The sequence below is a fragment of the Anopheles nili genome, chromosome 2 (assembly GCF_943737925.1).
Source record: "Anopheles nili chromosome 2, idAnoNiliSN_F5_01, whole genome shotgun sequence".
NCBI lineage: Eukaryota > Metazoa > Arthropoda > Insecta > Diptera > Culicidae > Anopheles > Anopheles nili.
This window is the reverse complement of record NC_071291.1, coordinates 63,568,196-63,582,525: the sequence shown is the minus strand read 5'-3', so window position 1 is coordinate 63,582,525 and position 14,330 is coordinate 63,568,196. Positions and strand designations below refer to the sequence as shown.

At 49.9% G+C, this 14,330-nt stretch overlaps 4 protein-coding genes across 4 annotated transcripts; 2 read left to right on the top strand and 2 right to left on the bottom strand.

Moving 5' to 3' along the window:
• Positions 1-1,610: 1,610 nt before the first annotated feature.
• Positions 1,611-2,887, bottom strand: LOC128727941 (seminal metalloprotease 1-like). Its single transcript, XM_053821841.1, has 3 exons — positions 2,797-2,887; positions 2,535-2,723; positions 1,611-2,448 (listed from the first exon to the last, which is right to left on the bottom strand). The coding sequence occupies exons 1-3, from the start codon at positions 2,885-2,887 to the stop codon at positions 1,907-1,909; spliced, it is 822 nt and encodes a 273-aa protein (XP_053677816.1). The 3' UTR covers positions 1,611-1,906.
• Positions 2,888-4,086: 1,199 nt separating this feature from the next.
• LOC128727924 (seminal metalloprotease 1-like) lies at positions 4,087-5,124 on the top strand. The gene is made up of 4 exons (XM_053821840.1): positions 4,087-4,104; positions 4,156-4,246; positions 4,312-4,497; positions 4,583-5,124. Exons 1-4 carry the CDS (start codon positions 4,087-4,089, stop codon positions 5,122-5,124), a joined length of 837 nt encoding a protein of 278 aa, XP_053677815.1.
• Positions 5,125-6,017: 893 nt separating this feature from the next.
• LOC128727908 (zinc metalloproteinase nas-13-like) lies at positions 6,018-6,902 on the top strand. The gene is made up of 2 exons (XM_053821839.1): positions 6,018-6,291; positions 6,376-6,902. The coding sequence occupies exons 1-2, from the start codon at positions 6,018-6,020 to the stop codon at positions 6,900-6,902; spliced, it is 801 nt and encodes a 266-aa protein (XP_053677814.1).
• Positions 6,903-8,481: 1,579 nt separating this feature from the next.
• LOC128720586 (protein lines) lies at positions 8,482-11,601 on the bottom strand. Its single transcript, XM_053814261.1, has one exon. The coding sequence runs from the start codon at positions 11,599-11,601 to the stop codon at positions 8,482-8,484; it is 3,120 nt and encodes a 1,039-aa protein (XP_053670236.1).
• Positions 11,602-14,330: the final 2,729 nt, after the last annotated feature.

The following is a 14,330-nucleotide window of genomic DNA, read 5'->3' as shown; positions in this document are numbered from 1 at the left end:
CAAAAATGTAACAAAAGCCCTTCTGCCTTTTGCTCCTTACACCCGCACATACACACACACACGCAACACCGTACGTTTATCGTGAGGTCGGGCGCCATTTTTGTGCGCCCTAAAGTAGAACTAAAAGAAAATCGCTATACCAATAATAACACAGAGAGCAGCACCCTTTTAGTGTGTATTATCTATGCAAAAATGCGACTGTAAACTGTAAACGAGGAATTACACGTGCGTGCGCGCTGCGATTAGATTAGGTGTGCATGTAAAAATATGCATATCGTCGTCACCACCACCCCCCGCCGCCATCCGCCAACGGTGCAAGTTGCGTGTTTCCGGTCACAACCTTGGCGGCGCATTTCCGGCCCTCAAGGACGACGCGGTGCCCATTTTGTCGCAGGTTTTTGAAACGCGACCAGCGGGAGGTAATGTTTGCAGGACAACATTAGTACCACCCACTCGTGTGGGGTGGGGAGGGGGGAGGTGGGGTATGTGAGGTTTAATGAGAGCAAAAAAAAAAACAACATGCAAAACAAAACAAACACACAATGTACTCAACACTAACTAAACACTAAGCGGGCAAGCGAAGAAGAAAGCGCATGATGTTGGTGTTGTTGTGCCGACGAAGAAAACAAAAACACCCACAAACAAATGGACGCAAAAAAAAACAAACACGCCCGAGGGCGCGCGTAATTGAAACAGAAATAAAAAAAAACCCGTACTCCCCGTCGTACTCTGAAAGCCACGTGCGTGTGTGTTTGCCTTTCTTTTTTTTTTTGGCAATCCGAAAACTCCTCCCAAAAGCGCAGCATATCATCGGCGCACGTACGTTTCGGGCCCGGAAGATTACGAAGGCCACCCGAAGATCGGGTTGTCTCTTTCGCCCACCCATCGATAACCGCCGGCCGACGGTGGTGGTGTGATGATAACGGGATCGGATCCCACGCCCCCTTACTACGGGGTCGTGCTGTCTTGCTCCGCCCGGTCGAACCAGCCGAGCAACCTCCTGATATTCCTGCGCTCCTGTTACTTGGTGTCAAAAAGCGTCGTCGCCGAAGGCATTTTTGGCGATTCAGATTTTTCTGTCTCCGGAGGAAATTTTGCGTTTCGGTTTTTTCGCGCGCGCTGTTGCAACAGCGCGCGTGGGTTTTGATGCGCGTAACTTGTGCGTGTGACTACGGAATGTTGTTTTTTATGTTTACTGACATTCCGTGACTGTATAATTGCAGCGTAAATGGCTAAAAATACTTGCCGTACGTTGTAAATCGCATTTTCTTTCAGTTTTAAAAAGAGAAAACAAGCTTTTTGTACAGTTTTAAATAGTTTTATTGTGCTTTTTACGTTTTTTGGGTATTTATATAATTACAGAATTGCATAATCACAACGTAAATTACTAAAAACACTTGCCGTTCATAGTAAATCGCATTTTCTTTCAGTTTTGAGAAGAGATAACATGCTTTAGGAGTAGTTTTAAATAGTTTTATTGTACTTTGTATAATTTTTTTCTTACAAAATTACATAATCACAACGTTACACACTTGCCGTTTAAGTTTAAAGCTAAGAAAACACGTTTTTTGAAGAGTTTTAAATAGTTTTATTGTACTTTTTAAATATTTCTTAAGTATTTATTCACTTTTATAACTAAATAATTACAAAAATACGTACTGTTCGTTGCAAAACGCATTTAATTTGAGTTTTAAGGAGAGAAACCAACTTTGTTCAACGTTTTTAAATAGGGTTAGTGCATTTTTTTTACATTTTTCATGTATTTATTCAACATCCATCGCATACAACAGCATGTAAATCAGTAGCCGTTGAGGAGATCTTGCATTAATCTTTCAGTATTGCGACACATTTATTAAACTACCACTCTGGCCAAAGGAACGGGGGGGGGGCCTCTGCTATCGCTCGCTTAGTTCTTGTTCAGACACTTGTACATATGGTTCAGCTTGGAGATATCCCGCTCGCTCATGCCCACCCGCTGCCCGATCGTGGCCGTCGAATCCTTGGGCACGATCGTCCGCTGGCCATTCTTGCTAAACGCGGTCCCACTGTAATGCATCACGCTGCCGTAGTCATACCGCACGCTAAAGTCCGTCACCGTGCCACTATCGTAGATGTTAAAGTTGTGCTCCTTGCCCTCCTCGATGTTTTCCCACACGATCTCGACGAACTCGTCCCGATCGCTAGCGCTCTGCTGATGGTAGAATCCAAGCGCGTGGATAAACTCATGCACGATCGTCGCCAACCGGAAGCAACCCGTATCCACGGCGTACGGTTCCAGGTTGAGTGTCTGCGCACCACCACGGTGACCGACGGACGAGTAGCATCCGGAACCGGTACCGATAACACGCACGTAATCGTTGTGCTCTTCACCACGCGTAACAAACTTCAGGCAGGACACCGACTCGATCTGCCGCAGGCCTCGCTTGATGTGTTCGATCTGCTCCGGTGCTGTGGAGAGATGTAGCAAAAGATACCATTTTAAATAAAGGAATCAAGCAGGTGACAACACCCTCGACGCTCGAAAGAATACTTACTGAAGTCCTCCTCGACGATCATCACTGGGACGGTATTTTCTGGCCACCGGAAGGTCGTTGCAATCAGCCCGTTCCGCTTGTTACCCAGCAGCGATCGTTCCTGATCCTCGCTCAGCACAATATCACCCTCAAACTGTCCACTCAGCTCCTCGGCCAGCTCATCCGGACGAAGGTTCCTCAGCCGGGCAGCTGTTGGTTGAAGCAAAAAAAAAAGAATTATTTTAAAGAGTTCTTTTTCTCTCGAACCCCAGCACACACGTACCATTCTCAGGGGTGTTCTTCAGCACACCAGCCTGGACAATCACCATGGCAACCGCCAGGACCGTGAAACATCGTAGCAACCCAACAACCATTGCGCACTCGGGGATGATGATCCTCGTTCCGATGTTACTTCGCTACCGACCAAACGCGGACTGTTAATGCGGGAGCTACCGTACCAGGGGCATATATCACATTTCGGTGGTGAATACAACGCACCCTACCAGGCGATAAGCGGCTCCAAGCACCATGGCTCCATGAATCGCGCCAACAATCGAACGGAATGCCCCATCGGTTGAATTGCACCTATTGCGCGGCTATCTCTATCTATCCATTGTCTGAAGGACGGAAGGGTTGGGGTAGGGGGGGGGGGGGGGTGGAAGGCCGATAACAGGCAGATAGCCAGGATAGCCAGGGAGCTTGTCCTAAAATATGGTCGTCACTTCTCGACACTCCCGCAGGGTGTGATAGTGGCAAACACACCCGGACTGCAGTTTGTGATTCGATTTGCATTGCTCTCGGGCCATGTTTGGCAGAAAAAAAGGCTACAAAGCGCAGGTTGAAATAGTCTAACAGGTTCAGGAGATAAAGTGGCGGGCTCGTCTGGCGAACGATTGATTGGAATCGATTTTCGATGGTTTTCTGGGAGATTCTCTTCTACCAGGCTTATCGTTCGAGCAGCAAGTACTTGCGTAGTATCTTCCATGACTGTCCAGATTCCAGCGGTGCACTCGATAACCGCAAGATTAGCGAAGCGAGAAAACGCTTTCCTGGAATTCCAGCATCGGTGGTACTTGACATACATTTTAATGATTAAAAAAGGTTATTACACTTGTTTATCGAACTCTCAATTTGCCACCTGATACTCAAGGTCGGATTACAGCCGGCTTGGGCCATAAATCCTGGCGTTTCAAAGCACTCAAGCGAAGCCAGCCAGTTGAGCCGAACCCTTGCAAGGGTCAAACGCCTTACGGATGCCGTTTTGCCGGCTCGCTCGATACGGATATCTTATCGGTGCCGTCATGCCGGCCGGCTAGAAATGGATTTAATTGTCCATTGTATTGCAGACCATTCGGGCTAATCGGGCGCACGAGAGTCATTGAGCAAAAGCCACCACAACGGCATAAAACCAAACCGAGCGCGGTGTTATCGGACAATCGGGATCAAGGGGACTATAAATCGGGTGGTTGCAACAATTGGCGAGATTTTCGGTAGCCGCTACAGCCTACAGCTGTAAAGCTCTCTTCCGTTCCAATTTGTGAAAGTTTTCCCGAGAAACGCACCACACCGCAACATGGTAAGTGAAGTGGTTGTGAGTTGCGAGGTCCTTTTCAGCGCCTTTTTAACGTGCACCGTTTTGTAGAGATTCCTGCTGGTCGGTGCTTGTGTGCTGGCGTTTGTCGCCGTTACGATCGACGGTTTCCCAACCGCTGTTCCAAACACCCGACGAAATGGTAAGCTAAAGTGGCCGGTAGGTGCAGTGACAGCGAGAAATAAAGCTTCCTTTGCGCGCTCGTAGTGGACCGGTTGGCACACCTCGGACCGGATGATCTTGCTGAGGAGCTAAGCGGCCAGTTCGAGGGTGATATGGTGCTGGACGAGGAGCAGCAGGATGCGCTGCGTAACAAGCGCAACGGATTGATCACTCCAACGCGCCACTGGCCGAACAAGATCGTGTACTACTACATCGAGGAGTCGCATTTCAGTACGTAGTAGATCGCATTCGTTCCGTCACATCCGCCGCAAATTCACGCCACACACGTTTGTTTCGTTTTGTCCACCAACCATAGCCACGGAACAGGTGGAACACATCGAGCTCGGTGTACGGTTGTTGCAGAGCCAATCGTGCCTACAGTTTAAGCGCGTCCCGATTGATGCTCCGCAGTACATTCGCGTTATCGGATCCGGTTCCGGGTGTTCGTCGTCCGTCGGTTACACCGGCCGGCAGCAGAACCTTAACTTGCAGCCGTACCCGGTCGGGCAGGGTTGCTTCCGCATTGGCACGGTGGTGCACGAGTTCCTGCATGCGCTCGGATTCTACCATCAGCAGAGTGCCAGCGATCGGGATGATTTCGTCGACATCGTCTGGGAGAACATCGAGCAGGGTACGGAGAATAACTTCAACAAGTACAACAGCGACGTGGTGACGGATTTCAACGTCAAGTACGACTACGGCAGCGTGATGCATTACGGTGCGACAGCGTTCTCCGTCAACGGTCAGCGCACGATCATCCCGAAGGATCCGAATGCCTCGATCGGTCAGCGGCTTTCCATGAGCGAGCGAGACATTTCCAAGCTCAACTGGATGTACGGTTGCTTTGGCAAGAATTAAACGAACTGAAACGAAATGATAGATAACACGATTTGAACAAAAAATATACAATTTTATGCATTAAAAGCGTGGGCTCTTGTGTTTTGGATTTGTACTCACGACGGGTATAGCTTTTTGGTCTCATTCGCCACATATGGAGGCGCCCAGTTGTTTGGGTTGAACGTTTTCGATTATGGAAGCTATGAGGAAAGATGCTAATGAGATGATTTGAAAAGAAAAAATAATTATACGATCCTGTCGAAAGAATTTAATAAACGGCTTAAAATCGTCCTCGATCGTGTATGATCTTCAAGCGTGTATATCGTGTATATAAGTCGAGATGGATTTTGTTACTTTCCAGCGCCTAAAGGTTTGCTTTCCATTTAGCGCAGTCTTCAACCACACTGCATAAATGTCGTGCTACACACAGGGACCTACAATAGTAGAGCTGATACAATTTTGTCCATAGCTTATCTGACTGCCGGTTAATTGCTGCTATACTAAAGAGACGTTTGAAAAGATAGACAGCTCTCCCTGCACAATGAATGCACCCAGAAGCGATTTCCGCCACGCGCCACATCCCTACCAGCGAACGATGGAACACGCGTGACCCAAAACAACAATGTCAATCACTACGATAGCATCTTCTGGTGGCGTGGATTTGCGATAGAGATAGCAAATGCGCTCCTCCCAAGCAAACGCACCACTCCTCCAGATGGCCGCCGTGGTTCGTTGATAATGCATTATCGGATAAAGATTAGCGCACGGCACGAGATTTGACGTAAGAGAGTCCGGAGTATTTTCCCAATAACCTCCACGAAGGCAGCGTGTTGCCGACGCAGTAAAACAGTGGCCCCCGTGCGCAACGGAATAAGGTAGCAGCTGATTTCTCGCAGCAGCAACAACACCACGCGATGGCAGCTCTCCGGGTTGTTGGTAAGCTTTCGGTGTTGCTGGTGCTCCTTCCCGTCGTGGTGCTGCATCCGCTGGCATCAACCGGAAGCCTGCAACAATCGCATCCCGAGATGGTTGGCCGACCGGCGGATGAGTTGGGCGATCAGTTCGAGGGTGACATGCTGCTGACGGAGGACCAAAAGGCGGAACTCAGGAAGCGTACCGGCATGTACCTGCCCACGTTCCTGTGGCCGGACCGTACGGTACCCTACGAAATAGTAACGACAGACTTTAGTAAGTGCACGCCTTTCTCCTGTAACATTTCCGGTGGATGGTTTATCGCACACACACACACCCACATTTATCGCATACTTACAGATACCGATCAGCGAGCTGCTATCGAAGCCGCGATGCGTACGATCGAACAAGCCACCTGTGTCCGGTTTGTCCCAGCCACCAGTACGACGGTGGATTTTGTGCGTATTGCCGCCGGTTCCGGATGTTCGTCGTTTGTCGGACGGATTCGAGGACCACAGGCACTCCACCTACTACCAAGCGCCGTCGGAACGGGTTGCTTTCTACACGGTACCATCGTACACGAGTTGATCCATGCGCTAGGGTTCTATCACATGCAGAGCGCAACCGATCGCGATCTGTACGTAAGCATCCAGTGGGCAAACATTGCGCCTGGACGGGAGGAAAACTTCCAATCGTACGGTACGGATCGCATCATGAGCTACGGCGTTGCGTATGATTTTAACAGCATTATGCACTACGATTCGCGAGCGTTCAGTGTTAACGGGTTGCCGACGATCGTGCCGCTGGTGGAGAACGTTGCGATCGGACAGCGAGTGGCGATGAGTTCGGGTGACATTCAACGCATCCGAAACATGTACCAGTGTTGACGTGGATCTGTGGAGTAGGACGACGAAATTAAATATGCAAGCAATCAAACGGAACTCCCGCTGGGCTGTATACTCACTTAATTATCCTGTGGTGCAGCTTCGTTCCTTCAACCGAACGGAAGGTTCTCCTATGTGTCGTCTGCTGGTTGAGTCTCTAACTTCCTTTGGCTATGGTAGCTGTTCTAACTCACATCGTTCCTTCGACAGTAGATTGCTTTAGGCAGTGAAGTTGTTTCGGTGACGTGATAGCTCTTTTTACATTGCTTTTCTGGTCCGAATCTTATCCGTGGTAGCTAAACTCCTAAAGTTCTAAATTATGTTAACTTTACTTATGTCATCATGACTGCCTCAAGTCCTTTCTCAAGGTTACTAACGAACGGTGTAAAAAAATCAATTAAATAGTTTATTACAATCTAATCCCGAAGGCCGGTGTGCCTTCGTCCTTGATCGATCGCTCTCGAGCATTGCGCGTCCGGACACCCCCGTCTATATATATATATACACAGGCGAGAAGGAGTATCCGCGCAACGGGTGCATCTTTTTCGGTAGATAATTTAGTTTTAAGCTACACACCCGGAATGGTTGCGTCCTGTAAACAGGGCCTCTTGAGCGCCACTCCCGTGGAGTGTGGCTGGAGGATTACTCTCACTTGCGTGTTAACAAACAAAAAAAAAGGCACTTATTAGCAGTCCTATAGCACGTATAAATTAGACTACAAAACGTTCTTCCTTGCAACTATTTGTCTATCCTAACCGTGTGATAGGGGGTTTGTTTTGGAGGGTTATTCGTAACTACTACACAGCGGTGGTGTCCCAACGAATTTAACGTGTTTTTTTTTTGTACAAACGCCCAGACAGGACGCATCTCTAAAAACCCGGCAAGCTATTGGCATTGGCAGCACCCTATTTCGTTGCTTTCAAATTTAAACTTTCACACCACCGCTGGCCTGGGCAATGGAAGACTGCGTAAGAGTAAACTTGCTTAAACTAACCAACCTGGTGATCTGTGACACAAACGGACCGTTCGTCCGTTCGAACACCTAACCGAAGCGTGTAAAACGTACATATACATATTCAGGCGTTCAGTGAGCATTGTACAATTCAGTCCCAGAAATTAAAAGAGAATCCTAATTACTACAGTAGAAACGTAGCGTCGAGCGTACTGGAATGGTTTTCGTTTTTTTTACGTTTCATTTCCTCTTGGCAGCGTTGTGTGCGTAAAAAAAAAACGATGCGTGATTTGGAATGGACGAAATTAAATCTCGCAGCACCACCGTGACCGGGGTTGAAACACGGCCTAAGTGCGTACGAAAAGAAGGAAGACGAAAAACAAAGAGAGAGAGATAGAAAGAGAGCTTATCTCTTAAGCCACGCATGCTTCGATACGCGCTGTTTAGGGTTGTACTTTTGTTACATTATTTCTATGTAGTCGCAAAAAAAAAATTACACGTATATTACAATGATTTGCCTGCCGCTAGGAGATGCCCAAAAAAAAAGGCATCGTTGAAATTGGGCCATAATTTCACCCCAACAGCGCCCATTATGTTACAAAACGGACCAACCCTGGTAGATTTCTGTCTTCAGCTCAGCTCGTTACCCTCGTACAGGCTCTCGCAGTGTTCGATCAATCTCAAAATCGGCGTAATGTTGTACGGAAACAGTGTGTCCGCCACGAGCCGGCTGATTTGCATGCGCAAGCTAATAAGCACAGTCATGACGCTGTCCAGGATAACGTTTGCATTCGCTCCTGGCACGGCGGCCACCGATCCTGAATGCTCACCACCAACCGCACCAACGCCGGCTCCTGCAACGCCAGCGTCACTTTCGGTGTCGGCTCGTAACCGTTGTTGCAACAACGTCGCCGCATTGCTGTAGCTATTGTGCCGATAGTAATTGTAGCAGCTCTGCGTGAAAATCGCCCAGTTCTGCCGGATGTACTTCAGAAAGCGCAGCAGAAACAGCAAAAAACACGTTTCCGTGTTGATGAGCAGATCGAGAAACAGGTCCGTTATGTTCGGCCCCAAATTGGAGAACTCGATTAACGTGTACACCGGGTTGAGCATCGCGATCAGCTCCGGGAACGCGTTGTTCCGGAAGGAGATGCCCGAGGTCACGTCCAGCGTGCAAACCATCGCCTCCACCAGGTAGTCGTCCTGATCGTCGAACAGGTGTATCAGCACCTTGCTGAAGTGGCTCTCCGGGTGGAACTCGAGCTGCGCCTTCAGAAACGTTTCGAGCTTTTTCACCACGTCCCGGATGCTGCGCTCGATCATCTGGATCTCCTGCATGTCGAAGTCGCTGCTGTCCACGCTCGAGTCGCTCGAATCGCACCGGATCTCTTTCACGATCACCGCGACCGCCTTCAGCACGAGCAGGGCCATTTTTTGCAGCAACGTGCGATCGTAGCACGTCTCGGGTGTTGCTACTGGATGATGATGGTGCTGCTGGTGGGCAACGGCATCTGCGGCACTACTTTCCTCCGGCTCGTCTAACCGGTCTAGCCGCTTGTCCTGGTAGCGGATCCGCTCGCCCTGGTAGCCGAGAAAACCGAGATGATTACTGTAGGACGATTTCGGCATCTTGTCCAGTATCCGGTAGTCCTTGACGGAGCGTACGATGTTGTGCGCCAGGCTGCCAACCTCCTCCGGGATTAGATCCTGCAGGGCGAGCGTTGAACCGTAACAAAGCGCCTCATTGAAAAGCGTCAACATTTGCCGGTAAATGACGGCATTTTTCGTGACGAGCAGCAGCAACTGGAAGTTATCGAGTTGCGAGTGGAACGGTTGCGTCTCCACCACGGACAGGTTCGCTTTCACGCTGATTATGCTCTCCCATAGCCGCAGAAACGTCAGGATGCACGTCTCGGTGGCCACCATCACCGCCAGGTTCGAGCTGTTGGCTTGGGCCCGTATCAACGAGCTGATGTGCTTGACAAGCGCAGACCACTTGCCACCGAGGATGTTAATCGTTTCGAACTTGATGCGTGTCGTGTCGAAACTCTCCGAATCGGTGAGGGTGATGTACCGACACGCCATGGATTCGCCTTCCGGCAATAGATGGTGGGTTGTTGTAAGCGTACCTTGACTAGATGGCACCGGTGGCGCCGATGCTTTGGACGTGGAAGACCCCGAATCCGTCGAAGAGGTCGACGACGATGTCGTTTCACTTGCCGGCGCACCGGTAGGGTTGAAAATGTTGCTGGCCGCACCATCTCCCTCGTACTGGTGGGAGGAATAATGCGTCGCGAAGTAATTATCCGCAAGCGAAGGTGCTCCATACATGGTTCCAGCTTGTGCGCCCACCGAACTACTGCCAGCTGAATTTTCTCCCGTCGGTGGCCATTCACCGGATCTGGGAGCATTACCAGCACCACCACTACCGCCGGCACCCGCTCCATTCGCTCCCGCCACAGTATCCTCGAGCGGATGTTCCGTTTCGTCCTTCCACTCGACGATTCGCTTGATCACTTCGAGACTAGCGCTGATTTTGCGCACCGCATGCAAATCCAGATGCCCAAAGTTGAACAGATTAGCGACGAGCTTCTCCAACCACCGATCGTCATCCGGATCGTCCTTCACGATGATCAGAAAGGACGACAGGATGCGCCCCGCGAGGTAGCTGATATACTTGCTGTTACAACTGCACAACTCGATTAGCTCGTCGATATCGAGCGCTGGAAAACCGGCAAACGAAGGACTGCTGACGCGGTACACCTGCAAGTGCGGATGTTGTAGATGCGGATGATCGTCACTGCGGATCAGGTAGTTGCATAGCTCCATCACGCCCGCACAGATGTTCCCCTTGATGTTCTGCTTCAAGTACGTATCGAACAGCAGCTGCACGTTCGACAGAAACTTTAGCAAATGCTCGAACGGCCATTCCGAAAGCGGAGCAGCGTCAATCACACCGTTCGCTGGAACCGTGTGACTGTACAGGTGGTGTGGTTTAAAGGACATCAGCAGCACGCTTGAATCCACCGTGCAAAGGCACTGCCGGCCAATCGCTTCCTGAAACAAGGCATGATAATCGCTCGGTGCGGGATCCGGATGTGCCATCGCACCGTGCGATTCCAGCTCCGACGTTGAGAGGGAGGTTGTGCTCAATAACTGTTGCTGGTGCAGCTCCTGCTGCTGCTGCATCTGTTGCTCATCATCCGACGAGTGGTCCACCGAGGATGGTACCAGCTTCGTCGAGGAGCAGGATGGCGAGGATGAGAGTGACGTCGACGATGAGCATGCTGACGATGCGTTGGACGAATTTCCGCTCGAGCTTGCCGGTGTCGTCGATGTCACACCGTTGCTTCTACTGCTCGGGCTGCTTCCCACCTGAACACCGGTGGTTCCTGCTAAACCTAACCCTAAACCTACTCCTCCAGATTCTCTACTATTTACACGATCATGCTGCTCTATTCGCTGCCGCTTGATCACGGGCTGTTCGTGTGAGATTCTCTCCCCACTGCCACCATTCGAGGGCAGGATAGTTCCACTTCCGCCGCCTCCTCCTCCTCCTCCTACACCTCCGCTACTTCCTCCACCATGCGTGGATGACCCGCCGGTCGATGTGGGTGGGTGACCTGCTTCGGAGGACCTGCCATTCATGTCGTTGTCCATGCTGCTATCGCTGCCAATGCTGTCACCATTACCGCCGTCGTTTCTGGGTACCAGCCCCTGTGCCGATTTGCTCTCGTTCTGCAATACCATTCGCGCGGTAAATTTTGCTCTCCCGTTTGCTGGGTTATCGTTCCGGTTCGCGGAAAGCTCCCGGTCGCCGGGATGTGCTTTTTTAAGCTTATGCTTTCGCTCGTGCGGGAACGTTCGCCTGTTGGCATTCGAAACGCCATGGACGATTCAGCGCGTGGCGGAAAGTCTAAAATGAAATCGAACGTGTAAGGTAATCGTTAAAATTTGTTTAATTCGATAGATACTTTAAAGGATACTCAATTTAACACTAAAAATAGCCTTCATGCAACCATTTCTAGCATTTCATAAAAATGATTAGCGAACATTGAAATTTGGTTCTTTTATGGTAAATAAAACCCATGTGTATTTACTTCATGACACAATTCTATTCGTGGATTTTTTGTACACGTATTTTAAGACATCTTGTGCACGAATCAATGACACACATAAATATCAAGCCACTTTTTTCGTGTGTTTGGCACATGTTCTGTTAATTAAAATTTGTTTTAAAATTCTTGTAATCATTACAAATTGATAAAATTCTGTTCAATTATACTGAAAAATTAAACTTTTTTCCAGCTAAACACACAAACTATCCGTGTTCAATAAGGCACGCTAGTAGCGAAATTGAAAACCCCCAATTAGTCATAATTTTCTCTCGATAAACCCATCAAAGAGGGCATATTGCATGTGCACCGTAACCATCGCAACGTGGAGATGATTCGTCGCCTAGGCAATCCTTCTCCACAGGGGACCATCATTCTTACGAAAGCTCACTTTTGGTCCTCTCTTCTGGTAAGGGCCATCCATTTCCACGCCATTCTATGCCACGCCGAAGCAGAAAAACGCTGAAACATAGCCCCAAGGTCGAACGGCGCGAGAAGACGCCACGACCACGCAAAGAAGCGAAGAAAACGAAATCGTGCGTATGTGTGTATAATCGGTGGGCGCGATCGAGCGCAACATAAAATCTCCGCCAAACCCCCGTTCAGGAACCCCCCCCCCCCCCTCCTGCCCTCCTCACCGTTGCGCCGCATGAATGGAGCCAACCTTATGTCCTCTCACCTTCCATCCCTCTCCATTGACGAGTTGTAGAACGTCCTCCCTCCCCGTCGTCTCACGCTTTCGTCCCATTTCCTTCACACAAAGGAAACGCCACGGTAAGCCACGGCAGCGAGCGCATACCAACGTCTCGCTGAGTGTGGTGGAGCCTCCCAATGGATGTTGGGAGCTAAAAACCACAGGTGAGTTGAATGCAGGGACAAGAGAGGAACACACAAAAAAAAAAAATAACCGACCCTCCTCGACGCGGCCAGGAGAAATGCCGTTGCGTTTCGTTTTTTTTTTCTTAATTCACCCGCTGGTCCATCTCCCCATTCCGCATTCCACACGCACGCGCACACACACACGCGCACACGCGAGCGCCCTCGTGCGTGATCGAACCATTATGCCCGGAAGTCATCAAAATTCCTCAGAACCCCGTGTGTGCAAGTCCCCGGGAAAGCGCGTCCCACGGATAACGAATAGATCAATATTAAGCGATCATCTCAACCGTCCCCTCCGTGCCAGAATGAAGATCGGCACCGAATGGCATGCTTTGGGGGCACCAAAATTCCTGCTGTCCCCGGGTGTTCCTCCCAATCCCTTTCCCGCTCGTATCCATATGCCCGTTTGTTTCCCCACCCTTGAGCGATATAAATCACATTGTACATATATCGATTTCGGCTTCACCAGGCGCGAGGAATCTATGTCACGCGTTTTTTTTAAATACTCCCCAAAAAAGCAACCGATTGCGATATAGTTTTCCCGTTTCAGCTTAAGTGCATCCCACCTACCATCATAATGTTTTCCATTCCATCCACGGAAAAGGCGATAACGACGACGGAAGCTGGCACGAAATTAGATGAATGAAAGCTTTGCGCGTTCAGGCTTGCTTGCCGTGGCTGCAGCAAGCAGACCAGCCAAAACCAGCAGCAGACCACGTACACCACAAACACAAACACACACACACACTCGAACGCGTAGAGGGCAGCCCTCTCGCAAGCTTGCTGCGTTAAACGACGCGCTACATACACACACCACACACTTTTTTCCCCTGCTAACGCGATCGACGCACGTACACGAGCGCGTAACCACGCACACCACCTTTCACCGTTCGCACGTGTGTTAGTGAGTGTGTAAGTGTCAAAAAACAGTAGCACTTTTCAAAATATTTCCCTTTTGCATGCGGGGGAGAACACGGCGGGGCGAATGGGCCTTTAGCGGGTGGTTCTTTTTTCGCTTTTTTTCCACCCCACGCGCACGGTTTTCACACACTTTTCACGCGCCGTAAATGGCGACCAAATATGCTTCGTTCACGTACAGCCTTTTTATTCCGTTTCTGTTCCACCAAACGCGTTGCTTCCCACTTGTTGCTTGCCCGTGGCAAGCAGGCGCGAGGGAGGGGGAAGAAAAGTAACAGAGTAGCCCACCACACAGAAGTCACCACACGGGGTTTCCTTCCCGTTTGAACGCGTCACAGTTTCGTCTCGTTTGCGGAATCGTGACACTACGGTGTTGCCTCCTGGATGCGTTCACGCTTACGTCACACTGCACAACGCCACTTGCGTGCACTTTTGCGAACGAAAAACGCCGAAAAATGTACCGATGCCTCGCGAAGCGGATCACACGCACGATTTTTTTTCTAAAATGGCGGCTGCCTTGCAGTGCAGGCTGGCAGGTGCCAGGTTAGCTCACGGAGCGCTCGCTCG

What these genes read in the sequence shown, in the direction of transcription:
- LOC128727941 (XM_053821841.1), bottom strand. Translation starts at nt 2,887, where the DNA reads ATGGTTGTTGGGTTGCTACGATGTTTCACGGTCCTGGCGGTTGCCATG. An exon ending in GAAGAACACCCCTGAGAATG is followed by an intron (nt 2,724 to 2,796) that starts GTACGTGTGTGC and finishes TTCAACCAACAG; the next exon opens with CTGCCCGGCTGAGGAACCTT. An exon ending in GATCGTCGAGGAGGACTTCA is followed by an intron (nt 2,449 to 2,534) that starts GTAAGTATTCTT and finishes ATCTCTCCACAG; the next exon opens with CACCGGAGCAGATCGAACAC.
- LOC128727924 (XM_053821840.1), top strand. An exon ending in TCCAAACACCCGACGAAATG is followed by an intron (nt 4,247 to 4,311) that starts GTAAGCTAAAGT and finishes GCGCGCTCGTAG; the next exon opens with TGGACCGGTTGGCACACCTC. An exon ending in CATCGAGGAGTCGCATTTCA is followed by an intron (nt 4,498 to 4,582) that starts GTACGTAGTAGA and finishes CACCAACCATAG; the next exon opens with CCACGGAACAGGTGGAACAC.
- LOC128727908 (XM_053821839.1), top strand. Translation starts at nt 6,018, where the DNA reads ATGGCAGCTCTCCGGGTTGTTGGTAAGCTTTCGGTGTTGCTGGTGCTC. An exon ending in AATAGTAACGACAGACTTTA is followed by an intron (nt 6,292 to 6,375) that starts GTAAGTGCACGC and finishes GCATACTTACAG; the next exon opens with ATACCGATCAGCGAGCTGCT.
- LOC128720586 (XM_053814261.1), bottom strand. Translation starts at nt 11,601, where the DNA reads ATGGTATTGCAGAACGAGAGCAAATCGGCACAGGGGCTGGTACCCAGA.